Consider the following 26,276-nt stretch of genomic DNA (forward strand, 5'->3'; position numbering starts at 1 on the left):
TGCTATACAACTAATTTTCCCTACTTTGCTTTGAGGAGTTTGTGTATTTTTGTTTTCAAAGGATATCTAACCTGGACTTATAGCACATGTCTAAGTCTAACGCCCTTTCGCTCCGGAGCTGCCGGAGGAGTGTGATTTTTTTTTTTGTATTTTAAGAGGATATCTGGCCCAACGATTTTGTTAGTCGAAAGTATTAGCTGCAGTAACATATTTTTCTTGTTTGAGACTAGTGCAATAGCATGCTGATACTTTTCAGAGTTGAAAGTAATTCCTTCAATTGAACAAGGTTTGGAGATTTGTTTCTTGAATGGAATTTGAATTTTCTTGCTAAAGTCACGATATTCAACTAAAATATGAGATCCAATTTTTTGAGTTGAGATTCAATTGCAAGTTTGGAAAAAGAAAAGAAACAACAATGATGATATAACATTTTTATCACAATGATGAAACAACAATGATGAAGAAAAAGAAAAAGAACATTTTTGTCACACACAGCCTTGTTCGTAGACCGTTTCCCTCCTAGGAAAATTGGCGAGCAATCACAAGATCGTTCCCCTCGACCTCATAACTCAAATTTCCTGTACAAAGTCTTTGCACACATGGCAAGAACACAGAGGAAATTTGCAAGGAGATTCACTTTCAGTCTTTCATTTCCATTAGCATTCTATGTACAAAGTCAAAAGAACCAAAATTGTGGATATGTACAGTTCTAAGAAATTGCCCCGTGCCAAGACTCTTCATCCTATGAAACCAACTTGTTGTAAAGAGAAAAATCAAGTCCCAACTAGTCCTGTTAACATGTCATGTAGTTTTCTGTTCCACTATGTGAGCAAACAAGACTAACCCTAAAACTTATTCAAAAACTTCAGCAACTATCTATTATGTTGCCAAACTTCTTGGCAATGATAGGCCGGACGTCATCCGCGACAGCAAGAGTCTCCAGGAAAGGGATCAACTGAGGTAGCGCCTCGTCTGCAGGGTTGTTATACCAACTCTCTATTGGTATACCATTGTTCACTTGGAGCTGGAAAACCTGATAAACGCAGAGAATAATTAGATGATTAGTCAACTTGCAAATTACCTTAATAAACCAGTGAAACACATCTATAAACTACTTCAACTCAATCAATAACAGTTGAATCTATCAAGATTTGAAGCAGAGCTATAAACAACTTCAACTTAATCAAAAACAGAAAGTGATGATGAACCTATCACGATTTGAAATACAGCTATAAACAACTTCAACTCGATGAAGAACAAGAAGTCACGACGAATCTATCATAGCAGTTTTACCTGTGGAGTGTTGTCAATTATGGCAACCTTCGCAAGGTCAACTCCAACAACGGTCAGATCTTTTGTGTAGCTGCTGTCTGTGAATAGACATGATTCCCGGAAAAATCGCTTGGAGAAAAGTTTATTCTCTGGATCTAGCATGTCCAGCAACTGGTTTGCATAAACACTTTGGCTGGCTGTGAATATCACTACATCAAACATCTCCACCATCTTTTGGAGGAACATGTCCACATGTGGTCTCTTTTTCACATATACCACATGCTCTTTCATATCACAGAACACAGGAAAAGTGAAATCAGCATCATCACATTGCTCCATAGTTGAATGAACAAGTGTTTCTGCATTAAAAGGAAAAAAGTATATTATTGTCAAGGGCAGGAATATGCTCTCATCCAAGATTAGCTTCTGCATGCTTAGCAAGTTAGCAACATACCATCCAAATCAAGGACAAGAGTGACCTTCCTGGTCCCTTGCTCTTTTGTTGCAGGAATAGCATTTGAATTCAACTCGGCAAAATCAACAAGATCTGGTAAATCTTCCTCAGATAGGTGCGGATTAAGCCACTCCAACACATCTGAGTTACTAAAGCACAAATCAACCTCAGGTGAGCATGGCTTATTATCAATACTGGCTTCTGTCACACTCTCAATAAGTGGGAACGAGCCACATCTGCTGCTCGTGTTCATGAATGCATCAATTGATACAAACTCTTCACATAGTCCAGTATAACTAGGCAGAAGATCAGCTGGATTATCCAGCAAGAAATGGAAATCGCCATCTGGGCTGTAAATATCCAGCAGGCTGCAACACTGATTTGGACCCCAGCTTGCCTCATGATCACTAACAGCACAAAAATTCTGGGCTGAATAATCTACACCTTCATCTGCAAACTCTGTAATAGAAAATAATAAATGATCACACATGTGCATTAAATTACGGAAAAATTTAACTGACAATAACGCGTGCTTTTGTAAGGTAAACATAGACAAGTAGCTTGTGAATCAGGGGAAATGAGCCATGCCCTGGGCTAGTGACCCACTGGACTGGACTCTATGCCATTGTTTTCTTTATTTAAAAATGATCCCTGAGTTGATTAATCTTAACTCCTGATCAGGCAGGCCTTTTCCACAAGTATAGTATGTTAGATGTGCATCACTAACTAAACCTACAAGTTTAGAGTATGATCACCAAACCATGCACAAGCATAAATTTAATGATAAAGAATTCACTTGATGCTGGTGACAGACCATCAACCAACTGGTGCACCATGACCCGAAAGAAATCGACCGTAAACGAAAAAATAATTTGATTCATAGGCCTCATGCATATGACTAACTAGATAATATGGAAATTATATCTACAGGCGAACGATACAACAAAGCTCAATTTGCACCTATGGCATAATAACAAACCTTTTGAAGACATAATATGACTCATTACAAAAGCAACGACAAGTCTTTGTCCTAAGCAAGTCGGATAGCCTAAATAACTTGGTTCATTACTTGTCCAATTTTAAAAATCTGGACAGCATTGAATTTCATATAATTACTAGATGACAGAATCTATAACCTCGAATCACATATGCTGCACTGATTACAGCATAACTAACAGAACTCATGGGAGTGTGCATATCAAATTGAAAGCTACTAAAACTTCTCTTTATAGATCTGTGTACCCATCTCCATTCGACATTTAAAATTTAAAGCTAGCATGCATATCATCATAGGGGAAATGACTACTACTTACCTTTGTCAACATAATTTACGATATGTAACAGAGACTCGTCATCATCATAATTAGCAGAGGAATCAGCCTCTGAATTTGGTGAAACTACCACTCCAGATGTTAAATCCTGAAATAAAAGGGACAATCTTAGGTTGCAAGACAAGCTTATACAAAATTTTGAGACCCCAAAACGAAATCAAACAGTACAGACAACACAATAATAAAGCAATGCACCCAATCTCCAACGTTTACTATAGATCAAACTTCAAACAATACCAAACAAAGGCGATTTCTAATAGCCACATTAATCATTTACTCGGAACAAGTTGAAGCTAAAGGCCACATGATAACAAGCAGCGGGCAATTGCAATGGTTATATTATATTTCAATCGGTTGCAATTGTTTCATACATTATGCATCATTCCCACCCTTTTTCACAGGTTCAATCAACATGGAAATCAAGGTTGGAAACTTAAGGAGTTGAGAAACTTACTAGTCAGGAGTGAGGACTAGGATGAATAAAGTATTCATGCAATCATTTCCGAATATAAAATGATGATAGATTATGATTTGTTACATCTATTTGGACGGTAATAAAAGCAAATATTCAAAGTGTGTAAGGAAGCATCTAAGCAACAGATCGCAACTTGCACATCAATTTGGCAATATTGCAAGGGCTATGAAGGATTTGATCCTTAAGACCGTTGAAACAAAAGAACCCACAAGCATAAATAAAAATGGAAATTATGAAGAAAATCCAGGACAAGTGCACAGCTAGTTATCAAGTGCTTAATATGAGATTAAATATGCTGGAGCACCTTGAACACACCAACGGATTTCCCTCCATGCAGATCATGCAAGCCCGAAGCTTCCATTACCCTAATATCCTGGTCAGCAAGCTGAATAGTTGGGTCCGAATCTGCAGAATAAAGAGATGCTGTCAATCCATAAAATACACATACACACATGCTCAATGATATTGCTAAGCTAGTCACTAACAATGCATGGTGTAAACATAGCTGTTTTCCAACCTACATGTGAGAAACCAATTCGAAAAAAAAAAGCAAATTATCAAATATTAGAAAGATTCTTAAGCTATATATTGTGTGACTGTCAATGGAGCTTCTAAATGTGTAATTAACGATATGCAGTGAAGGCACATCATAAGCATCAAGGAGAGCCAACAAACACTAACCGAAATGTCCTTAAAAAATAAAAAAAAACTTCATGGAAAATGAAAAGGCAATCGATAACACTCCCAAGAGATATGGACAGCTAGCCTATACACATGCAGTTATCTTCTTTTAGAGAGAAATAGAATGTCCATGAGATCACTTACCATCTTGAGGAACTTTATCTGGCGAGTTCAGCACAGCCGACTGCTCTAACTCACTGACATGAAAATGCGAGATTTTCATGGATTTAACGGTCTTGGTGTTGAACTCGTTAGCAAAATCAGTATCTTCGAGCATCCTCTTCATTCTCAGTGCAGGCATCTTGACCACTGCACTTGTTCAGTGAATCAGAACTCTTTGTGTGTTCACTAGAAAGTTAGAGAACGGTCAGTTGATGCATACTTGAGTAAAGACATTTATGCCAAATTTTTAGCTTTTAAGCTAATATTATGTGCCGTACCAATAGTAATTTATTACCCAAAATCCCATACTAACAAAGTAATGGCAGCGACATTTATGCTGTAAACAAAAGTACAAGTGTCACAACCATCTAACCAACATTCTAAACAACAAATACCACATCAAAGTTCTATAACATCCTACATCTACCCACATTTTAATGGCCTAAAACTTGTCCAACACGACCAGTGCCAATTCAGACCAGGGCCAAACATGTGAAAGAATATAAAAGCGAAATTTACAATAACCTACCCGAAAAGGCATTGCCTTTAAACAAAGATCTAGCCTTTTCAAACAGTTTCTACTCTTCTATCACATCTTTCTGCAAGTGTCCTGCTGCATACGCAAAAACCGTCGACTTTTACCAGCTAAAAGCGGTAACTGCAAAACGGCTCAATTAGTACACTAAATTTCAAATATCGCACAAATCTAGACACATTAGGCAGAGGTTTATTAGTGTTTTGTTATGACACATAGAAGGGTATCAGAGACTGCATGTAAGCAACAGAACAGCCAGGTAAACTTACAAGATCATATGTGCTAAGTGCTATACAGACAATAGATAGTAGCTAGATCTGTAGCAAAACACTATAAAACAAACGGCAGCAAATACCCCCCAAAATTCCATGAAATATTCAGTAACAAGATGAGATGACGTGAGACCAACACGAGAGAGTAAAATTTGATAATTTCATGCCAGGATAGTCATTTCCAACAAATTGCCCCCAACTTGCTACCCCCGAGACTATTTTCTTAACTAACATCATGAAATTTCTGCGAAGAAGCCCCAAAAGTAACTCGCTTAAACACCCAGATCGCTTCCGTGCCCTAGAAACCTACAAGCTTTCGAGTCAACTAAGAGATTTAACTCGAAATTACACGCTCCCTAGTCCCTACAGCGAACAAGGCACAGTTCCATCGAAAACAAAGCAAAGACAAACCAAAGCAACCCAAAGCGGACAAAACAAAACCCCCCAAAATCAGAGCCTCCGATGGGAGCAAGCAAGGATCTCAAGACTCTGAACCCAGCGGGGCCCCCGAAGCAGCAAAAAACTCATATTCCCAACTGAATCGCCATCCCCCCAACTTCAAATTCACCGAAAGAATCACGAAAACCCAAACCCCTACATCAGAAGAAGCAAATCCCCACGCCGTCGCGCCATCGCCCGTCAAAACCCTAAGAACTAGACTACCCCGCTGCACGCCGAACCCCCGAACCGAAATTGGACGAATCGAACACAGCTACCGGTTGCTACAGCTTCCCCCATCTAGCCAGACCAAATCAACGGATCGAATTCAACGCGTGGGGGACTCGAAGCTTACCGAAATGATACTCGAGGTCGCAGCAGGTAGCTCTCTCTCTCTCTCTCTCTCTCCTCTCTCTCTCTCTCTCTCTCTCTGGAGCGGAGGAGGAGAGAGGAGAGGGGGAGGAAACCTGTGCGCGGAGGCGGAGGGGAGAGTACCCAAATCGCGAGAGGGGAAGAGAGAATTATGAGGGGTCGGTCTCGAGTTTGGTAGCGCGCTATTCCTCCTATAGTTCTATTCACTTCACCCGCCTCCTAAATAATCACTGACACGTGGCCCCGCTAAAGTTGAGGGCCCACCGTCCATCTCACAACAACGGCGCCGTGCCGAGCGCCGCGAGTCGATGGCCTGCGTACGTGCCACACTTCGCTACCCGTCCTGGTACCTGGCGGCTTTAGTATACACTTACTGAGTAGAGGGGCCCGCAGCGTGTGAGGCCATGAAGTCAGTGACATAGGCTGTGTCCTGCCGCGTGCGTGAGGGATCGCGGCGGTGAGGGGACTCGCGTGCGGCTAGGAGGAGGGGCTGTCAGGGCCGACATGTCATTGGGACGAGAGGAGGTTGCGTGTCGGGTTTGGTGAGGGAAGGTCAAGTCAATGCTGGGGCGCACGTGGACGGGCGAGATCGGAGGCCGCGGGTGAGTGGCCGGCATCCGAGCCGTTGATGCTCAGGTGACCGGAGTCTGAGTCATCGGTTTGGTCGTCTCGCTCCGCACGGCACTCTGCCGGCGAGGAAAGATAGGCGGTGTTGCCTCGCTCCGTCGCGCTCGCACGAGCACCCGCCGTTTGGAATGCTGTTTACTTCGGAGTTTAAGGGTCTGTTTGTTCCCACGTGTTAGAGTTTAACACCCGTCACAGTGGATATTTGGATGCTAATTAGAAATATTAAACATAGACTAATTACAAAACTAATTGCACAGTCGGAGTGTAATTCGCGAGACGAATCTATTAAGCCTAATTAGTCCATGATTTGACAATGTCGTGCTACAGTAACCATTTGTTAATGGTGGATTAATTAGGCTTAATAGATTCGTCTCGCGAATTAGCACAAGGTTCTGCAATTTTTTTTATAATTAGCTCATGTTTAGTTCTCCTAATTAGCATCCGAACATATGATGTGATACTGTTAAAGTTTAGCACCTCGTATCCAAACACCCCCTGAGTGTCCGAAAAATGTAGGGTGTTAACAACCCAGTGCTTGATTCACAATCCAATAAAGATATACTCCCTCCGTTCCGTAAAAACGGACGTCCTGGGCCAACAGACGGTTTCCGAAAAAACAGACGTCCTACTCGCGCCGCTGCGATTCTGGACTCCTTTGCCCTCGCGCACGCGAGTGAAATGCCGGTTCTGCTGCCGCATTCAACGCCCCGGACGCCCGCGCCGCATTCATCGCCCCACGTTCCCAAAAATCCCGACGCCCTCTCCCACATCGCGACTCTACTCGCCAGCAGCAAAAATTTGAGGCGCGCAAGTATCGAACCTGCGACCTCACGCCCGAAACCTCCCTCCATTAGCCATCTGGTCGTTGTGTGTGTCTGGTTAGAGATGCACCCGCAGCTCTATTTATTAGGGGCAGGGATGGAAAAATACCCCCTAATTAATGACTCCTTGGTTACCGTAATCATGTCCTAAACGTCCGTTTTTTTGGAATGGAGGGAGTATGCAGTAACTCGAGTTCTAGAAACTACTATAATGTTACCGGTTTGGAAGGAGGAAGAGGGGAAGGGAACAGATCGAGCCAAGATCACCTCGAGCCGTAGCTCGCCACCGTCGATTTAGTTCGTGGTCATTTGACGACCCTCTCCCTGTAGGTTGTAGCTGTTCCCTCTTGTACTCTCTGTTGTTTGCTTTCGTGGGCCCAAGTGAGTCCAACCCATATTGTGTTCAAGGCCCACCGGCTTGCCCAATTGTAGTACATAGGGTTTCTTTGCTAAAGCTTTGGCTCCTTCTAAAAAGGTTTCGGCTCTATTTTCTCTGGTAGAACGGCTTTTTTATGAAGCTGAAGCTGTTTTGGGAAACGTTCGGTAGAATGACGTCATGAGGTGCTTCACATGAGGATTGAAGAGGAGGAGCTGATTAGAACTCGTATTTCTGACTCCCCTTGTGCAGGGACACCTTGCGCAATGGAAGCCCAAAATGGCTTCACGAAGTGCTTCATGTGCAAAGCTATTTCTTTTTTAGCTGTTTGACACACACAAAACTGTTCGAGGAGCCATTTTGAGAGGCTGGATTTATTTCGACCATTGTAAAACGGGAAATCTTTTACAGATGGAGGAGCCTCACATGGCAATCTCATGAAATTCTCACTCACAAAATCCAACCTAATCTACAAGGTGTTAGCCCCACCCAAACGTTAAAAAGAGTAAGACAGTGCACTCACCCACTAGAGTAGAATTTTATCATAGTGCACTCTCCAACAAGAGTAGATTTTTGTCACCCTAAACATTGGATCCGCGAGAAGTCATTGGTAAGATACTAAATTCTCTAACTGGATTGTATACTACTTTTTTTTTTCAAAACCCACTATTGTCGCATACACTCACATAGATAGGCGTACACTTACCTGAATACACGCGCCCACATCTTGCGTACATCTTACTTCTATAAGCACGCCAAATTATATCAACTAGATATTGTGGATTACTCCCTTCGTCCAAAAAAATGTAACTCTCGCTTCCTGATAAGTCAACCAATTTTAAATTTGACCAAATTTATATAAAATACTAAAAAATATGCCCGTGTGTTGCAACTGGAGAATATTTTATGTGTATTTAGTCAAAAAAAATATATGGATATATTATCACAATATAAATGTGTATGCGCAACGTTAAATTTTATTTTGTAGTAGTATATCCCGATATGTATATTTTTGAACATTTTGAATAACTTAAAGGTGATTGTCGTATTAGTTTTTATTTTAGAATGTCGTAATTTGAGAATAATTATTAATTGTTTCATTCGATTCTTTATGGTTTCGGCCTCATGCATACCATTATAACTGAGTAAAAGAAGTGTTCTTCAAATTATCAGCGGATCATTAATTGTTTCAAGTTATGCAAGCGGATCATTAATTGTTTCAAGTTATGCAGGCCAGTTGCTAAATATTTTATTCATTGCTAAATATTTTATTCATGGTTGAGATATGGATGATACATATACAGATAAAGATCAAAATAAAGATAAAAAATAAAATCTTTAGGTACATAGACACGGAGTTGTGCATTGGGGAGGGAGGAGTTTCTTCCCTACGGGCCTACTGCTGGGAAGTGGCGGCGCCGCCGCTGCCCGTGATGGAGAGCTCGGCTTTGCCGCTTGTGCTGCGCCCTCATGGCCGCCCTTGAGGTTGGTGACCGATGGAAAATCAAATCAGATGCCTATACAATGAATTGACTCACGAATGATTGAAATCGAAGCCCAATTGAATGAATCCATGCCTGGTCGAGCTGGATTTGTTGTTGGCTGTACCACTCGCCGCCGACCATGCGTGCTCTCCCGGCCGCCGGATATGGCGTAGGAAGGCAGGAAGAGGAGGGGCCGGCGGCTGCCCATGCACCCCGCCATTGTCGCCGTCGCTGGCGCGTGCGCTCGCACGCGGTCTCCCACCCTCGAGCATGCCGCTCGCTCTTGGTCTGTGCATGGCCCCAGCTCACCACCGCCTCGAGCCCTGCCACTGCTGCCGGAGTTGAAGGTTATGGGTTCAATCCTTTGCACTCTTTTTTTCTATGCAGTTTATTTAAGTAGGACCGTGGGAGAGGTGCCGATTTTATATAAAAAAATCTGTTGTTATTTAATGGCGAAATATCGGAAATTGACTTCTTTTTTCCTTCACTCTCCAGAGGGCCGTGGGCGGATGCGAAGGGCGCGCATCAAATCGGAGGGACAGCCGCGTCCGCTTTATCAGCTCATGTTGCCAGGCCTCCGTTTCCCCTCCCTCTTTCCTTCCCATCCCACCTCTCCCTCCTCCTGCTACCTCTCGCCCACCTCCCGCCCGCCCCTTGCCCCAGCCACCGCCGCCTCTTCCTCTACGTAGGTGCACCCAACCTGCCTCGTTTCCTCCTCCTTTCCCCTCCTCCCACATCGCTACCCTCTCTGGTGGCTTGGCATCTACCCGGCGCGACCCGGACCAAATCCTAGGCCCACCGGCCGCCGCCGTCGGCGCTGCATCCAACCCCACCGCCGCCAGCTCCCGCGGACACGGTAAAACCTTCTCCCTACTCCCCGTCCATGGCGCCGCGGTCGAAGCGGAGGGCGAGGTCTCGCTGCCAGCACCGATCTGCCGGCATTGACCCCACTCGATTCGGCCCGAGCCGTTGTTGGGCTGCGCGACCTGCGCCTCTGTGAGATTCTCGAGCGGATCAGTTGAGGACATCAACTTCTGCGAGTCGGCCGGCGCGCGCCTCGGCTTTGCTCGGTCTTGAGCAGACCGACATCATGCTGATGTCATCATGACATCAGCGACGTACGAAAAAGTTTGGCAGAAGCCTTACTTGCTTTATCATTAGGTATAGATATAGATTACTAACATTAATGGTACAAAATAAATATCAATAGATTAATCATGTAATATATTTTCATACTAAATCTATTTGGAGATGTGAATGTTAGTACTTTTTTTGTAAATTTGGTCAAATTTGAAACTGTTCGACACCTCAAGAAGCGAGAGTTACATTCTTTTTGGAGCAGAGGGAGTATATCTTTAAAGGCTCTAGCCGGCTCAAACATGCTAGCTTTTGAATCAAGCTTTTGCAATTCCCAGTCTAGATTGTAATAATCTCACAGGTTGCCTCCCTTAACTTTTCACCAACTTGTGCATTGTTAAAAAACCAAAAATTACCTATTGGAATTTACTAGAAATTATTGTGCCATTCACTTACCTCACATCTAGTTTATTATATATTAAAATATTAAAATGTTTAAAAATAAAAATAATGTGTTGGATATCATTTTGTCACATCAATTCAAACTAATACTATGTTATGAACAGATTTTTAAAAGGGTGAGTGATCTAAAAGAAAATTTCATTTAAAATTAAGACCATCAATCGATCTACCCTTACGTCAACCAATCATTGCCAGGGATGGCAATAGGTGGGGTCGGGTGCGGGTGGAGCAAAAATCCACCCATGATGAGATCAGGCACACCTATCTACACCTACATACATAATGCCTAACGGGCGGATTTTTGCACCCGCAACTGCTTAGGGTCACGTACATGTTTTATTTTTAGTTTATCACGTACTTCATGATATATCACATTGGCTTTCTTAATGTTATAGTAGAAAAATATCATGTTAGTGATCACATAACACACATGTCATGTAGCATAGGGTATGAAGACCTAATAAGACCATGGATACAAGTTAGATCTAATTGGTAGATTTTTCCCCCTAGTTTTTTCGAAAAAAAAAGCTTATATTCATCTATTACTTCCTATGCGGCAATAGGTTACATTTTTCAATCATTTTGGATCCAACTATGAACGGTCCACACTCATTTCCAAGTACCATAGCAATATCCTATAAGCCGCATGCATATACATAGGAAGTAAAATGCTTGGTTAATACTTTAGAATCTAATCATATTTATACTAAGAGTTTGTGTGTTATATCTTCCTTATCTACTAGTAAGAAGTGTGATCAAGTTCTGACTCTTATGTGTTGAATAGAGAAATAGTTTTTACTTGAAAGAATGGATTTTGCAACTATAACTTTTTTAGTATAAGATATCAATAACCGCACTTATTAAACATATTCCATGGAACTACACAAGTTTTGCTCATTGTCACAAAAATGGACTTTCTAGAAAATGCATGAGCCTAAAATAAGATGCGGAAGGAGTTATGAGCACACATGTATCTCACACGTGGGCTATGGATGCCAATTCATGTCAATGTTTACTAACAAAATGACATTTTTTATAATATGAGAAGATTTTTTTATGGTTTTATGAACTATATTTCAAATGGTATAATTTTGCAATGACTTAAACTAAACTAAAGTTATCTTAAACATACTCTATCTAACATGCATGTAGGAGCAATTAGAATTACACTAGACATATATTCACCAAATTTTAGTGAAGAAAAGTAATGTACTTTCATAGCAAATCTAGTGAAAGGGGCAGTATTCGATACAATAGCGTGTAGGGTGCCCATTTTACCCAAGCGTATAGATATCTAGGAAGTATACAAGTCAGATTGACATGCTTTGCAACTTCAATAGTTGTAGCGATTAAGCGTGGAACGAAATATAAAACCTGATGAGATCGAAAGGCTCTTTGTTGAAGGTGCAATCATAGTAGCTTATATTAGATCATGTCAAGCCCAACATCAAAATCATCGGAAACACCAAAAGTATAGAAGTACTAGGTAGAGATAACACACATTTTGATTCTTTTCATGTGTTTTTCTCTTTATCTCTAAGTGTTGCAGATTTCTTATTACGAGAGCATATTTATCGCCTTAGCAAACAATCCATATTGTGAGTTTTGCTACATTCATTCAAAAGCTTTATCACTAAAACAAATACTCATATTCTATTCAACATTAAAGCGACATCGAAGCTACTGAGAAAACTCTGTGCTTGTGAATGTAAAGTTCAAACATGGGTGACCAAGACACTGATGATTGCATGCGTGGTTTTGTATCAGCAACATGATGCCTCACTACTACTTCCATAGCATAAGCATTCATTGACATATCTCCTAAACCTATGCTTTTCATTTGTATACACTGGTTAAGGTATCACAACATGCTCCGGATGTAACTAAATGAAAATGTTGCTGTTAGCATAATATTATTGTTCAACTATGATAATTATCATGCTATAGTTGTACGGAACTTTGCGATTTGATGGTAGTATGCACTCTTGTATATCGATTCTCGTCTCTCTTTCTCTCTCTCTCATAGTACAACTGAGTGACATAGAAGGATCTCGTGCACTTGAAGATCATCTGCATATCATGAAGTGTAACCAATATACTCGTGCACTTGAAGATCATCTGCATGTCATGAAGTGTAACCAATATAGTTGTGAAAAATTCTGTACCAAATATTTCCCATCTACATAAATTTATATGTGTTGTATATATTCCTATACCATCACCTCAACGAACCACGATGGGGGCTTCACTGGGCTTCACTATAGGATTTGAAAGTGCATAAGAAATTAAATATTTACAGCCATTAACTGGGGTTCTCCATAATACTTTGGTTCACTAATAATATATTTATTGAAGATAATTTCCTGACATTAGCGGGGAGGAAAGTATCTTGCTAGGGACAAATGTCGAGAAACAACATGGGAAAGCACTGGGGTCCTAATGGATCTTCACACTTAAGAAATTGAACATGAAGTTCATAGTATAATAGTTTTGCAAAGAATTGCAGATGAGCTACCTGAAATCTTCACTAATACTAACGAGATTATGAACTTTTACGAATCTACAGTAAACCGCAACATAAAGAATCGAAATGCTACAAGAAGTGGATGAATTGGAATTCCATGTAAAATCTACGCTGACTCATACCCTAAAGATGCGGAGACAAAGTAGAAATGCAAAAATAGAGAATGGTGTATCTACTCAGATAATAGCTTCAGGGACACGTCCTTAAAGGATTAAGATAGCGCAGAATGAAAATAAGAGTTAAAGTGAAGGTACACTTATAGTGAAACATCTTGAAGATGGAAAACCCAGTGAGAATATGTGCAGAGAAAATGCTCACACTGGGAAATCAAAAATTCTTGATTTAAATATAACAACCGATCAGGATGAATGTGAAAGAATAATGGAAAATTCAACAAATTATTTTGAAACAAGAAATATATATGATAGAAAAACAACTAAAGTTGGCATGTATTTTGCCGAGAAGATTAGAAAAATTGATCTAGATCCCGATCCAAAATCATTAGCAAAATACATGAAGCATTATGATTGGCCTAAGTGGAAAGAAGCAATTGTAGCTAAATTGTTCTGGTAAATAAAACAAAAGTAGTAGTTCATTTGGATTGAATCCCTAAGGGATATTCCCTAAATGACATAAATGGGGTTTTCATTCGAAAGATAAACGAAAATAACCAAATGATAAGGAATAAAGCAAGACTATTAGCTCAAGGGTTTACATAGAGACCCGATATCGATTTTCATGAAACTTATTTTCCTATAATGGATGGAATCACATTCCGTTACTTGATATCTATGGCAGCATGTATGAACTTGCTGATGAAATTAATAGATGTTGTGAAAGCATATTTATGTAGGATCACTAGTTGCAAATATTTATATGAAACTCCCTGATGAATTATTGTCCTAAATCATAAGAATGTAACACATATAGTGTGAAATTGAAGATCACTTTATAGCTTAAAACAATCTAGAAGTATATATCGGTGTTTAGACCCGGCAACTTACCGATGGGGTACTCAAGGTAGTGTTTTATACGTGGGGCTTGCCAAGATCAGGAACTCGATGGTGAACTCGAACACACGATTTAGACAGGTTTAGGCCGCTTATGTCGCGTAATACCCTACGTCCTGTGTGTTGTATTGATTGAACCTGTTTGGAGGGGGTCCCTACCTCGCCTTATATTGTCGGGGGCAGGGTTACGGGTTGGTTGTTTTAAAAGAGTACTAGTCGGATTCGACTAGAGAGTCCTACTCTAATTTCTACGAGTAGTTTCCTAATCCTTGACTAGTTCTTGTCTGCCACGTAGACCACGCCGTCCTGCACCGTAGTCTCCATGTTTGACACGTTTCGGTGTACAACCCCGTATTGTAGGACTATCCAAACCTTTCGGTGGGCCCATAGATGTATGGTCGACAAGCTCTCGAGTATATCACATCAGGTACAGTTTTATTTTTCGTACATGGTACATTAGGCTTAGCAATTAATATTATTTAGGATGCCACACCAAATGCATGATGTGGGTGAAATGTTCATATTCCCATAGAGTAGCAATCTGCAATCTATGTAAGTCAATTTGCAGATAGTTGAAAAATTAGCTGCTGATTTTGAAAGGCCAAATCATGTGGTATCAGAAGGCTCTGTTCATTATATTCTACTCTGAACTGATGCAATCAGGATGCACATGCTTGCAGCTCTCGGAAGTGGTTTGTTTGTTCATTTGCAGTTTAACACTGCCTTTGCCGGTCCCATGCCCGGATGAGAAAATGCGAAGGGAACTGTATCTGGCTCTGTAATTTGGTTGTCCACTCTTATAATTTGCTTGACAGCTACCATTCTAACTTCCATGCTGTAGTAACTTTTGTTGCATATCTCTGTAGTTTTTTTGAAATGTATACCTTGTGAATGTATAGATGGACTAAGTTCAGCCTTGGGCTCACCTCCATGTATATTTGATCAGGTACTGTAGTTGTTCATTTCAACAGCATAGTGATGACAAAAACAATAACAGTGTAAATGATGTGTACGGGCGACCTGTGAAACCATCTACAAATATGTCATTGCACAATACATTGACACTTAATACTGTCAATACAAAATAGATGTACATCAGTAATTTGATCACTACACTATTGCCTTGCGAAAGCAGGTGAAAGAAAGGCGACAGCTTGGGAAGAGGAGAGGCATGATTTCCAACTTGAAGCCTTATCGTCCTGATTGCAATGCAGATGGACTAGGGATCCTTTCCCAAATTTTTTTTTTCCAACTTGAAGCCGGCAGACCTCTTGAACATCTAGAAAGATCCCAATCAAAACATGCACATCTTCTAATTTGATTCGAAATGCTTGACGTTATGGGCTTCATGTCCCTGCATAACAATCCTAATGCTCTCAACTCTGAATAAAGCATTCTAAACAGTATGAATTCATTCTGGGTATGTTTTACACTCACGCGCTTCAACTTTTCATCAATCGACTCCAAGTCCAGGGAGGTCCCTCATGTACAGTAAACACGTTTGTTTTTCTTGCACGAAACCCCTTGTAGTCCAAAATATTTCAACTCACAGAAAGAAAATTCAGAAATCGCATAGATTTTGCGAAAACACGCCCGCCGTCATTTTTGCGGAAAACACCCCGCCGCTTCTGCCCCGCGAGGCGTGCTCAGGCCCGAGCAGCCGCCCCCTCCCATTCCTCCCTTTCCCTTCCCCTCTCTTCTTTCCTTCGCCCAACGTCTGCTCCAAGCGCCGCCGCCGCCGCCGCTCTCCCGTCCTTCCTCCCCTGCTCGTTGTTCCGGAAACCCTCGCCGCCCTTGTGCCGCACCACGTGCCCGACCCCGAGCCGCCCCCTCCCTTTCCTCTTTCTCCCTCCCCGGACCTCGGCGGCCGCCACGGCTGCCCCGTCTTCCATTCGTCCTCCCTCCCTCCTCCCGCTTTCCATCTCCCCACTGTTCAACCCCTGCGAACGTCCTCGCTGCCTATGATTCCTCACGACCCAGCCCTGCCGAACCCTAGACGCCGGCATACACGCATTCCACCAGCAGTGGCCACTTGCGTCGGCCAGCCCCGGCATCGACGATCATCCCGCGTGCCGACGCACCTCGCACCGCCACCGCCGCTGAGGTCCTCACTATCTTCAGCAGGGGCCTCCCCATCGACATTAATGAGTGGGAGCTGCACAACCTGCTGCTGGTTCCCGACCTCTTGGGATTCGAGGCCTCTTCGCCTCCGTGCACCAGGCCATCGCCGCCAAGGTTAGGTTCTGTTTGCTTCTCTCCATGGCAAGTGACGCTTGGATGGGTGAGATTTGACCCTGGTTATCATTAATCTGCAGGATTTGGGTGTTCGATGCCGAGAGCAAGCAGTACTGCAAACCAACATGGCCTAGAAGACCATCTTCGTTAAGAGAGGTGGGGTTCGTCTACCAAAATTGTGCACACGTTATCACATAGTAGTTCTACATTATTTAAGGGAAGTTTGGACCTAACAGATTAGTGTTGAAATGTTGAGCTTCTATTTGGTCCAAAATTCTATTGGTAGATACTTGTGATGTGGGTAAATTGAGGCTGATAAATAAAGTTTGCAGGCTTTAGTGAACATTGTTGGCCATCAATGGATGATGTGGTGGGTGTGAGAGTAAGTGTGGGCTATAGTTTAGGCATAAAACAATTTGTGGAAGTTAATACTTCTTCTTTAGTGACACATCAAACTTGATAGGAAACCCCGCTGTTTATGTCACACAGGGTCTGTATCCTGGATCTACTACTTGAGGAAGGCTTTTTCATTTTTTTTGTTAAATATACTGGTCTAACAAACTTTCCACGCCTTGATAACTGTTGGAATTTTAGTGTGGGCACTGATGTTCCTGTTCTTTTGTTAAGCTTCTACGGATAGAAAGGTTTGAACTATACTTGACAACCTTGGCATTGAAGTTTTTTTTCCTGCTACCTGTCATATGGCAGGCCTCAACTTCTCTTTTCAGACATGGAAACAAACTGACATTTGTCCCACGTACCATGTTCATAGGCAGGACTCTACTTGTCTATGCAATGGATAATCCAGATGAAAGATAAATAGATTGCCATAATTTCAGAGAAGTTGAGTTCTCATCTTGTTTTATTTAATTCGGTAGAAAAGGAAGTTCCAGCAGTGAAACAAGTACTAGGTGATGTGCATTGTCTGGTTGGTGAGAAGGAAAGTGTAGATACAATTATGGTCACACCTGGCACTTGCATTCTCCCATCATCTGGCAACTTCATTTTGATTATTACATTTCCATGCTTCTCTGATGTGTATTCTTTATGCATTATTGTCCCTTTCACTGTTATTTCAGTTTGTGACTTGAAGGATAAGGTCCAAAGGGTTACTGTGATTCAGGAAGATTTTGTAGGTGTGTCAGCTTCTTGTAGTCTTGCATGATCAGTTTGTGATTTTCATATGTATTAGTGGATCATTTTCATCTTCTATTTTTCACTAACTCTCATGGTTTATTTATGCAGAGAAACTTAATTTCTTGGAAAGTAAAATCAGTACTTACCGGTTTGAACTCCGAAATATGGCAAGGATCATATATGAGTTGAAAGATCGCCTTGAGGCTGAGAAGCGTAACAACAGTTTTATTCCCCAACTGGATGAAATATCCGTTAACTAAGTTAAAATAAATTGCATATATTTGATCTCCAGTTTCTATCAAAATCATGACATTTGTTGTCTTGTGCCTTAATGATGTTACCTGAAGTCTGAAGAAAGCTTTGTTGTTGAAGGGTGAAATTATTGAGAGATTAACTTCAGAAAAGTAGGTAACTCTGTTACAAATATTGCAATTTCGAGTTGTCTCAAAGATCCAAATTGATTGTGCATGTTATTTATGCAGGCAATGCATGGGGCTTCACAGCATCGAGGTTGCTTTACAGAAATTTCAAGATTTATGAAGTAGCAATGGGCATGAGGTACGGTGCAGATGTTAGATTAAAAACTTGAATACAATTTTTGTTGTTCATATATCAGTATGTTTTTATTTCTTCGATGTACATCATGCCCATAGCTAATGTTGTTTGTTCTCAATCTCCTGATCGCACTCAAGGGAACTATTTTGGAAGTCAGAGTGTACATAGTGTGAATAATGAGCAACCTTAGTTTCATTAAACATTCAGCCCTCGTGGTAATAAATTTAATTTTTTTTGTTATGTAACATTCAGTATATGCTACTTGGTGAGGCCATTAGCATTCCAGGCACACAATCTGGTCTAGCCAACAGATTCTGTGAATCCAGATCCTGACTCGGAGAACCAGTCCAGACCCTACAATTTGGATCCCTTCGCAGCATGAGTTGGATGCACATTCTAGCAGCCAATAGTCGTAGCACATTTGTCCTGTACTCATAGTTGATCATCCTTATTTTTGTGAGCTGATCATCCCGTGTTTGTATAGACCGTTTAGGTAGCCACAAAGAGATATGCCATGTAATTTGAGATGCTTTGTACACGTTTTGGATTCTGTTAGCTTGCTGTGTTAAGTGTTAACGGTATTGTTGTACATTGCAGTTCGTTGAACATCAATCATTTTAATGAAAATTTTACATAATTGGTCAGAAGATTGGGGCGCTGGAGGCGTGCCCCAGACTCTAGTTTTACAGAATAGCTAGCAGGAGCATCAACTCTGAATGAAGCGTTATGAACATTTGGAGTTTCAGTTGCTTCCAACATCCTTCGGAGTTACTTCCTACATCTGCTAATGATGAGAGGGTACACGCATGTATCGACGGTGAAGGGTCAAGACGCGCGTCAGCGGCGCACCGAGCGCACAGCCAGCGGCGCTTGCGGCGGCAGCGGATGAAGGAGGAGGAGGCGGGAGAATGGAAGCTGTATCACTGAGCAGGTGCACCCTCATCTGCGCTAGGAGCTGAGCCGCAGGGAAGGGGAACCATCGCATTTGCGCTTGGAGAGCCGAGCGAGTCTTGTTCTGCCGCGTCCATCCGAATGTTGGGAGCCGAGTTCATAGAAATCGTCGGATCGCTGGCTACGCGTCAGCCATCCAATGCGGGTTCGCACAAGAGGAACTCTGCGGATCGTCCCCACTGAATTTTCTTCCGTCTTGAGCGCGTGAAGTTTCCGGGCTCCGGGCTCCCGGTTAACCCAACCGAAGCAGAAGCGTAACGGCAGTGCAGAACTGCATACTGCGTTTTGGGAAGATCCAGATTCAAGATGTGTCGTGTCGTGATATGATCCCGATTTGTTGGGGAGCAACGTGCAACATGTATTGATTCTGCATTTTTGTTGTACCCTTTTGCCCATTGTGACACCAATCAACTGCAGCTCTAACCTTTGCTTTATTATTATGGCTAGACTCATAGATGTTACTGAGATCCAAGGAGTCCTATCCATTTTTTAACGTCATCATCGCATTTCAAATGAAACCAACTGGCCATCACAATTTTTAATTATCGAAAAACACTATTTTTAACTAAAAGCATTTATACAAGACCTGGGATTATGATTACAATCGGTATGGATAACTACGTACTCTCCGTTTATGCCAAAAATTTGTCTGCCTAGTCAGCATCGGCATCGGCTGACCTTATAATTGACAGTTGACTCCATCGTTTTCTCTACTCGATCGACAGACACAACCCACAATGGCTCAGGCACGCGTGCGCCTCCCTCCCACCGGCCCAACGCCGGCCACCGCCTTCCTCTCGGGCTCCAACCCAAGACCCGCCCACCTTCCCTTCTCCTCGAAGCGCGCCCCCGCCTCCCTCTCCGCCGCCGCCGCCACCAATGCCCCCACGACCCCCATCGTCGTCGTGGGCTCCGCCAACGCCGACATCTACGTCGAGGTCGACCGCCTCCCGCTCGTCGGCGAGACCGTGGCGGCCCGCGCGGGCCGCAGCCTCGCGGGCGGGAAGGGCGCCAACCAGGCGGCCTGCGGGGGGCGGCTCGCGCTGGGCCCCACCTACCTCGTGGCGCGCGTGGGGGACGACGCCAACGGGCGGCTCCTCGAGGGCGCGCTGGCCGACGCCGGCGGCGTCCGCACCGACCGCGTCGCGCGCGCGCCCGACGCGCCCTCGGGACACGCCGTCGTCATGCTCATGCCCGACGGCCAGAACTCCATCATCATCGTCGGCGGCGCCAACATGGAGGGCTGGGCGGCGGGGATCGGCGCGGAGGACCTGGAATTGATCCAAAAGGCAGGCGTGCTGCTGCTGCAGAGGGAGATACCCGATTGGGTCAACGTGCAGGCTGCGCAGGTGCTTTACTTCAGCTATCTCTCGGATTGGTTCGGAACATAATTGGTACCTGTTGACGATTCTCATCGCATTAGATCAGAGGGTGTAGCAATTCATACTTAGCTTTGTACTGTTGGTTCGTAAAGAGGCGAGGGTTTGATAATCGTTATAACTGTTTGTAAGGTGAAATGCTTTTGAGTTAGTTTCTGAAAATTGGGAGAGAAGATAGTATTTTTAGCATAGTTAGGTGTTGTTTAGTCAATGCAAGTAAATTGCTAATAACATATACTCCCTCCGTTTCAAATTGTAGGTCGTTTTGGTTTTTCTAGGTTCATAGATGTTTGTATGCATCTAGACATACACTATATTTAGGTGCATAGCAAAAACTATGCACCTAGAAAAGCCAAATGGACCTGCAATTTGGGACGGAGGAAGTAGCTTGGTAATGTTTTTGGCAACAACATTGAGAGAAAAGCTCAGGTTCTATTCTTTTTACTCAAGTATATGTTGGACAGTACCATGAAACGACAGCAAAGCCTATTTGCTCCAAGCGGGTGACCTAGAGATGAAACGCCAACAAGAACCACTCATAAAGGGGATAAGTGCTTTTGGTGACTTTCATCATTTCCACTGAAATGATAATGTTCCATACTGTGCTAGGTGCTGTTTGAGAGAGAAAGAATAGAGGGTTACTGAAGAATTATTTGCTTGTTAGGTTGGTTGCCTTTTCATTTAGTATTTGCAATTTGGGGAGATGAATACTAGGTCTTTTTAGCATAACTAGACATTGTTTAGTCAACATAAGGGCATTTGCCAATGGCAGCGTTTTTCGCATTATTAATGGGCGAACATTTCATTGCATCTCTTCGGATACAGATATAGCAATTTTCATAGTGATCTCCTCAGGTAATTAACACATTAGTCTACATTTATTAGGTTGATTTGCGGATGTTCTGATGTTTTATTGCTCTGCTTTTCAATTTGGTGTGAGGTTTGAAGGGGATAGCTCAGAAACACTTAATTGTATTATAGGGAAGAAAATAAACATTTGGTTCATGAGGTGCTCACTGTTCAGGGCGCACCTTGTTCTCCAGTGAATTTCCTTCCTGCTTTATTGGCAGTCATATTTCTAGTCTTGCTTTGTATTTAACAGTTTGGTAAAAAAATAACAGATTGGCCATACATTGATGTTGACCATGTTGTGCTTATGGTAACAAATTATTTGGGAGTTCAGTAGTAATACCTTATATGTTGCTGTTTGTGAAATGACTATTGTATATTATGGTATATATTCGTGTACATTCAGACTGTCTTTGGGCCTGGTTTAGTTTTTTTTTCTTATGTTCAATATTGACAACAGCAACTTTGAGTTTTTACTCTCCTGTGATTTTCTTTGAAATGTATTTGCGGCCTCAATCTTCTTTTCTCACCTGGATGACCACCAGAGCAGACTGCTCTAGTTATTTTGTAAGCTTAGCCAGCCAGGAGGACCTCGCGTCATCTTTGATAACTGCATCTCTGCAACCTAGTTACATATAGCTCAACTTTGTTGACGACATTGCCATCCACAATCTCTTTCCTTAATTGGGGCAAATGTTGATTCGTAACATCTGCCTCCCACATGACAGTTGGAAGAAACAAATGTTTTTAGCCCTAGCAACTGCACCTTCATTAGATATTAATTCGAAACTTTCAGACTCCCAAGCATTTTTGTCATTAATGAAATAAATCATAAATGTACATGGCGTATTGCTGGTATTAGTGTTTAGGAAATTGATACATGTCCTTTCTGATTCCTGTACCATTAAGTGTGTGTTTGCTCTGTGCTAGTGGGGCCCACTGCCTTGCTGTGAATGTTGTTGGATGGGAGTTGGACATGCCGGTCGTATGCATAACAGTGTCGGGCATTTTCATAACCTGTAGGCGCCACCTTTTATAATCAAAGTCATGAAGGTGCTTTTGATAGATGCATATGTTTTGTCTGAAAAAACAGCAGGAAGAGATCTAGTGGTGCAGATATAAGCATATCTTTAAAAAAACCCTTATATCTAGAGTCTGGAGCATGCTTCCATGCACATGTACAATGAGCCAATCTCTTTACACACTGCAACATGTACTTTGGTCTCGTTTCAGCAATTCAAGGAAGATTAACATCCTTGAGGTTCTGTTTGGTACAGTCACCTGTTATCTGAATGTCAGATCCTGTGTTAACATCTCTGTAACTTAAGACTCAGTCTATCATCAGAATAAACCAAATATTTATCATAGTTTCCTCCTGTTATACATTTCTAAGATTAGCATGTACTGTAAGAAACCCAAACCTTTTCCTGAATAGGAAATGCAAAAACCTTTTGTCTTTATGTTTGCTAAGTGTGCAGCGGCCCATTACTGATATATAAAATTTTTGCCAGGCTGCAAAAAGTGCCGGTGTGCCTGTTATCATGGATGCTGGTGGAATGGATGCTCCTGTCCCTGGAGAACTACTCAGACTCGTCGACATTTTTAGTCCAAATGAAACAGAATTAGCACGTTTGACTGGTCTACCTACTGAATCATTTGAACAGATCAACCAAGCTGCAGGACAATGCCACAAAATGGTGAGTTGTCTGAATTGGATTTGTTTAATGTGGTTTATCTAGATTTCCTTTGTATTCAAGTGTAGCTTCTAATTTAGCTGGCATAGCCTCTGGGTTCAAATACTACTCCTTTTGATAATACTGTGCAGTGACGCTATCTGATAATAAGTATCTGCATCTATAGGAAATGCATTGCACTCCTTTCATTACCATTTTGTATATGTACATGTGTATCATGTATGGTTTGTAGGACTGACATCGGTGTATGCATGTTTTCAAAGGCATCGATTGTAAATCTAGATTAATGTATTTGCAAGATAGGCTGTGAACATTATATGGATTTGTTAGATTTATGAAAACTCTATTGTTTGTATTTAATGAATGCATGGGAATCAAGGTTTCCAGTGATACATGCGTGCTAACAATCATGGTTTAGTAGGATCTTCTGACCGCTTTTCCCATTTGCACTATCTAGGTGGCCTAACCAGTACTTAGTGTCCGTAGAGCTTTTGCACAGCATCTGGTCATGAAATTGGCAGATGTTCATATTCAAATTTGGAATGCATAATGCATGTGCTCTTAACTTCTGAATCAGGAAGGTTCTTCTTCAGCCTGATATGCTTTGTAACTAGACTGCTGGGCATAGCTGTAAATATATGATAAAATAGTAAATTAGATCTTGGTGTAAAAACAGATTTGTGAAGGCTCGCAATTTTTGTGCTAGGATTGATCTGGTTTGAACATATGAAAGCACCATATATTGAGAAATACATCTTTCTGTCGGTATATCACTGCCTTAGCTTTTGTTAATAGAATCAGACCTGCTGTAGTCAGTTGTCACTATGCTCTTATGCTGCTAGCCTTCAACAGCATTTGCCTATTCCACTTTAAGCTGCCAATGTACGGATTTAGTCCTTCAACGGAATGTTTTCTTGTTAATTGCTTCATGTCATCGTGATTTTTGTATCTTTACTATAACTTGTTCAAATTAAATGTCTTCTGACTCCAAAGGTGAGTACTTCTTTTGTTTTAAGCATTCTGTCAGAGACACAAGCGTTTACAGGGATTCAGTTCACCCGCAGAGGCTGTAATCACCTTAAGCAGATTAAGACACTATTAATCTTTTCCTTGTGCAGGGCGTGAAAGAAGTACTAGTAAAGCTTGGATCACAAGGATCTGCTTTGTTTGTTGAGGGGGAGGAGCCAATCAGACAGCCGATTATTCCTGCCACAGAAGTTATTGATACCACGGGGGCTGGTGACACTTTCACCTCAGCTTTTGCTGTAGCTCTGGTTGAGGGGAAGCCTAAGAAGGAGTGCATGAGATTTGCTGGTACGAAAAGCGCGTCCTCTTCAATATTTGATCAATTGTTTGCTGACGTTTTGATTTGAGGCTTCTTATTTTGTTGAACTCCAGCTGCTGCTGCCTCTTTGTGTGTTCGAGTGAAGGGGGCTATACCCAGCATGCCTGACAGAAAATCAGTGATGAAGCTGCTGGAATCTGTGCAAGTTGAGTAACTGCAGAATGCGTTGATCGTTCAAAGTCGACCTCATTCATCGGCGATAATGTGAGCACCTTCATGCTCCTTGACAACTCATTCTCTGGTGTACATTTGGAGTCTTGTAGTGTGATAGCAGTATATAGAAAAACAAGATAAAACAGTACTGCTTCTAAGTACCTAATAGAAACACTGATTGATAAGTTCTAGTCTTTTGTCAGGTTTATTATAGCCTTTCCTGTTTTGAGCCATACATTTACTATTCAAAAACAACGCCGATCCCATTAAACCGCGCAATCCTGCGCCCGGAGAGTGAATTTCTGTGGAACCCTGTCAGTTTCAGTATCCATTTGTTGGGAAACACTGCTGGTGCAGTGAGGAGTTAGTGGGACGTCGTTTTCCACCTCCAAATCTAACCATCACCTACATTTATTATCATTGCAGGGCCCTTCTCCAGTACGCGGAATTCGTGGGATCCATGAAGCGTCTCGCCGCCCCTTCACGTGCGTGCTCCCCGAATAATGCTAATGTGATCTCCAAACGGAAACGCATTTCCCGGTGCCGCCCAGGGTAGTAAACAAAACAAGGCCACACGACCGTTTCCAATACATCCTCCTGGTTTCGTGAACGCAATGAACAGTTTCACACTGCCTTTCCCCGGGAGCTTGTCCCGGATGGTGACGCTGTTATTTACTCTGGCCCAAGTCAATGCGTGATCTCTCCCAACCCTGCTGATGATACTCGAATGCTGCCGCGGAAACGAGCCCGTCCCTGTCGATTTCAGTCAGCACCGGCTGTCGTGTCTCGCCGCGGATCACCGTCCGTTCTGCCGCCCGGCTCGCGTAATCTGACCCGTAAAAAGGTCGTCCCTGACTCCCCCCCCCCCCCCCCCCCCCCCCCCTGTCGCTGCCCGAGGGAGCAGCGGCGCACGGCCGGCTCGATCCGTCGCTCGGGCAGGTCGTCACCAGGACCTGTGGCTTCGCTCGCGCCGCGATCGCCCAAACCCGACGCACGACGCTTCGCTCCGCCGTGGTGGTGGGTACGACGCCGGCGGCTGCTCCCCATCCGGCCGCCCAAGATTTGACCGGACGGGGATACGGGCTGCCTGGGTTTAAATCCGGCGACTGTTGTGACGGAGCCATCGCACGGCCGCGCGCAATTAAGCCCCCCGACGGGTACCACCACCACCCTGCCGCTGCCCGCCGCGCTACAGCCTCTCCTCCTGCGGGTTTGGTCTGTTCTGATGGGCTGATGGCGCGCGCAGCGGCCACTTTGAGTCTTTCGCAAGGCTAAAATTAAGCTCTTGAGGTTGAGGGCGTTTCCTCCTGCCGCCCCCGGGGCTCCCCAGGCAGGCATGGTCTGATCGGTGCGTTGAACCGGCAGGCGGGGCGAGGCGATCGGCGACGTCGCTGTCGCAGATGGCTTAGCAATCCAGCTTCCTCCGAACACCATCGGTTCCGATTGATTTGTTAATTGCCCGCGGTCACGTCGCACCGATATCTATTTATGGAACCCGTCGCCACGACGGATACGTGTAGGCGCGGCCAAGCTTAGCTAGCGTAGAGCAGGCCGGGTCGTGTACGCGCCCGCGAGGCTGTTGTGCTCGCAGCGACAGACAGCGGC

The 26,276-nt window shown here is 43.0% G+C and overlaps 2 protein-coding genes and 1 long non-coding RNA gene across 10 annotated transcripts; 2 read left to right on the forward strand and 1 right to left on the reverse strand.

Moving 5' to 3' along the window:
* Positions 1–620: 620 nt before the first annotated feature.
* Positions 621–6,148, reverse strand: LOC117857941 (uncharacterized). 6 transcript variants are annotated; one of them, XM_072293641.1, is made up of 8 exons: positions 5,976–6,148; positions 4,905–5,020; positions 4,358–4,522; positions 3,837–3,937; positions 3,040–3,145; positions 1,727–2,185; positions 1,294–1,631; positions 621–1,033 (listed from the first exon to the last, which is right to left on the reverse strand). In XM_072293641.1, exons 3-8 carry the CDS (start codon positions 4,512–4,514, stop codon positions 866–868), a joined length of 1,329 nt encoding a protein of 442 aa, XP_072149742.1. In that variant the 5' UTR covers positions 4,515–4,522; positions 4,905–5,020; positions 5,976–6,148; the 3' UTR covers positions 621–865. The 6 variants fall into 6 exon arrangements, with proteins under 6 accessions (XP_072149742.1, XP_072149741.1, XP_034596762.1 ...); XM_072293640.1 differs by having other exon boundaries at positions 4,358–4,561; XM_034740871.2 differs by having other exon boundaries at positions 4,905–5,033.
* Positions 6,149–16,036: 9,888 nt separating this feature from the next.
* On the forward strand, positions 16,037–18,889 carry LOC117857185 (uncharacterized). Of its 3 annotated transcripts, none has more exons than XR_004640729.2 (5): positions 16,037–16,608; positions 16,689–17,744; positions 17,854–18,149; positions 18,228–18,303; positions 18,553–18,889. It is a non-coding gene; the product is annotated as an uncharacterized lncRNA (long non-coding RNA). The 3 variants fall into 3 exon arrangements; XR_004640728.2 differs by having other exon boundaries at positions 16,041–16,608; positions 16,689–16,764; positions 17,688–17,744; positions 18,228–18,889; XR_004640727.2 differs by having other exon boundaries at positions 18,228–18,889.
* A 1,068-nt stretch (positions 18,890–19,957) lies between these two features.
* On the forward strand, positions 19,958–25,379 carry LOC117857184 (ribokinase). Its single transcript, XM_034739696.2, has 5 exons — positions 19,958–20,600; positions 22,991–23,176; positions 24,292–24,487; positions 24,572–24,722; positions 25,098–25,379. Exons 1-4 carry the CDS (start codon positions 19,989–19,991, stop codon positions 24,670–24,672), a joined length of 1,095 nt encoding a protein of 364 aa, XP_034595587.1. The 5' UTR covers positions 19,958–19,988; the 3' UTR covers positions 24,673–24,722; positions 25,098–25,379.
* Positions 25,380–26,276: the final 897 nt, after the last annotated feature.

Source organism: Setaria viridis, chromosome 5 (genome assembly GCF_005286985.2).
Source record: "Setaria viridis chromosome 5, Setaria_viridis_v4.0, whole genome shotgun sequence".
NCBI classification, from domain to species: Eukaryota; Viridiplantae; Streptophyta; class Magnoliopsida; order Poales; family Poaceae; genus Setaria; species Setaria viridis.

Excerpts from the sequence above, each read along its gene's own strand:
- LOC117857184 (XM_034739696.2), top strand. The coding sequence starts at position 19,989 with ATGGCTCAGGCACGCGTGCGCCTCCCTCCCACCGGCCCAACGCCGGCC. Across the intron at positions 20,601-22,990 it reads TCAACGTGCAGGCTGCGCAG|GCTGCAAAAAGTGCCGGTGT; the intron begins GTGCTTTACTTC and ends AATTTTTGCCAG. Across the intron at positions 24,488-24,571 it reads GGAGTGCATGAGATTTGCTG|CTGCTGCTGCCTCTTTGTGT; the intron begins GTACGAAAAGCG and ends GTTGAACTCCAG.
- LOC117857941 (XM_034740872.2), bottom strand. The coding sequence starts at position 4,514 with ATGCCTGCACTGAGAATGAAGAGGATGCTCGAAGATACTGATTTTGCT. Across the intron at positions 3,938-4,357 it reads AGATAAAGTTCCTCAAGATG|ATTCGGACCCAACTATTCAG; the intron begins GTAAGTGATCTC and ends TTTATTCTGCAG. Across the intron at positions 1,034-1,293 it reads TAATTGACAACACTCCACAG|GTTTTCCAGCTCCAAGTGAA; the intron begins GTAAAACTGCTA and ends TGCGTTTATCAG.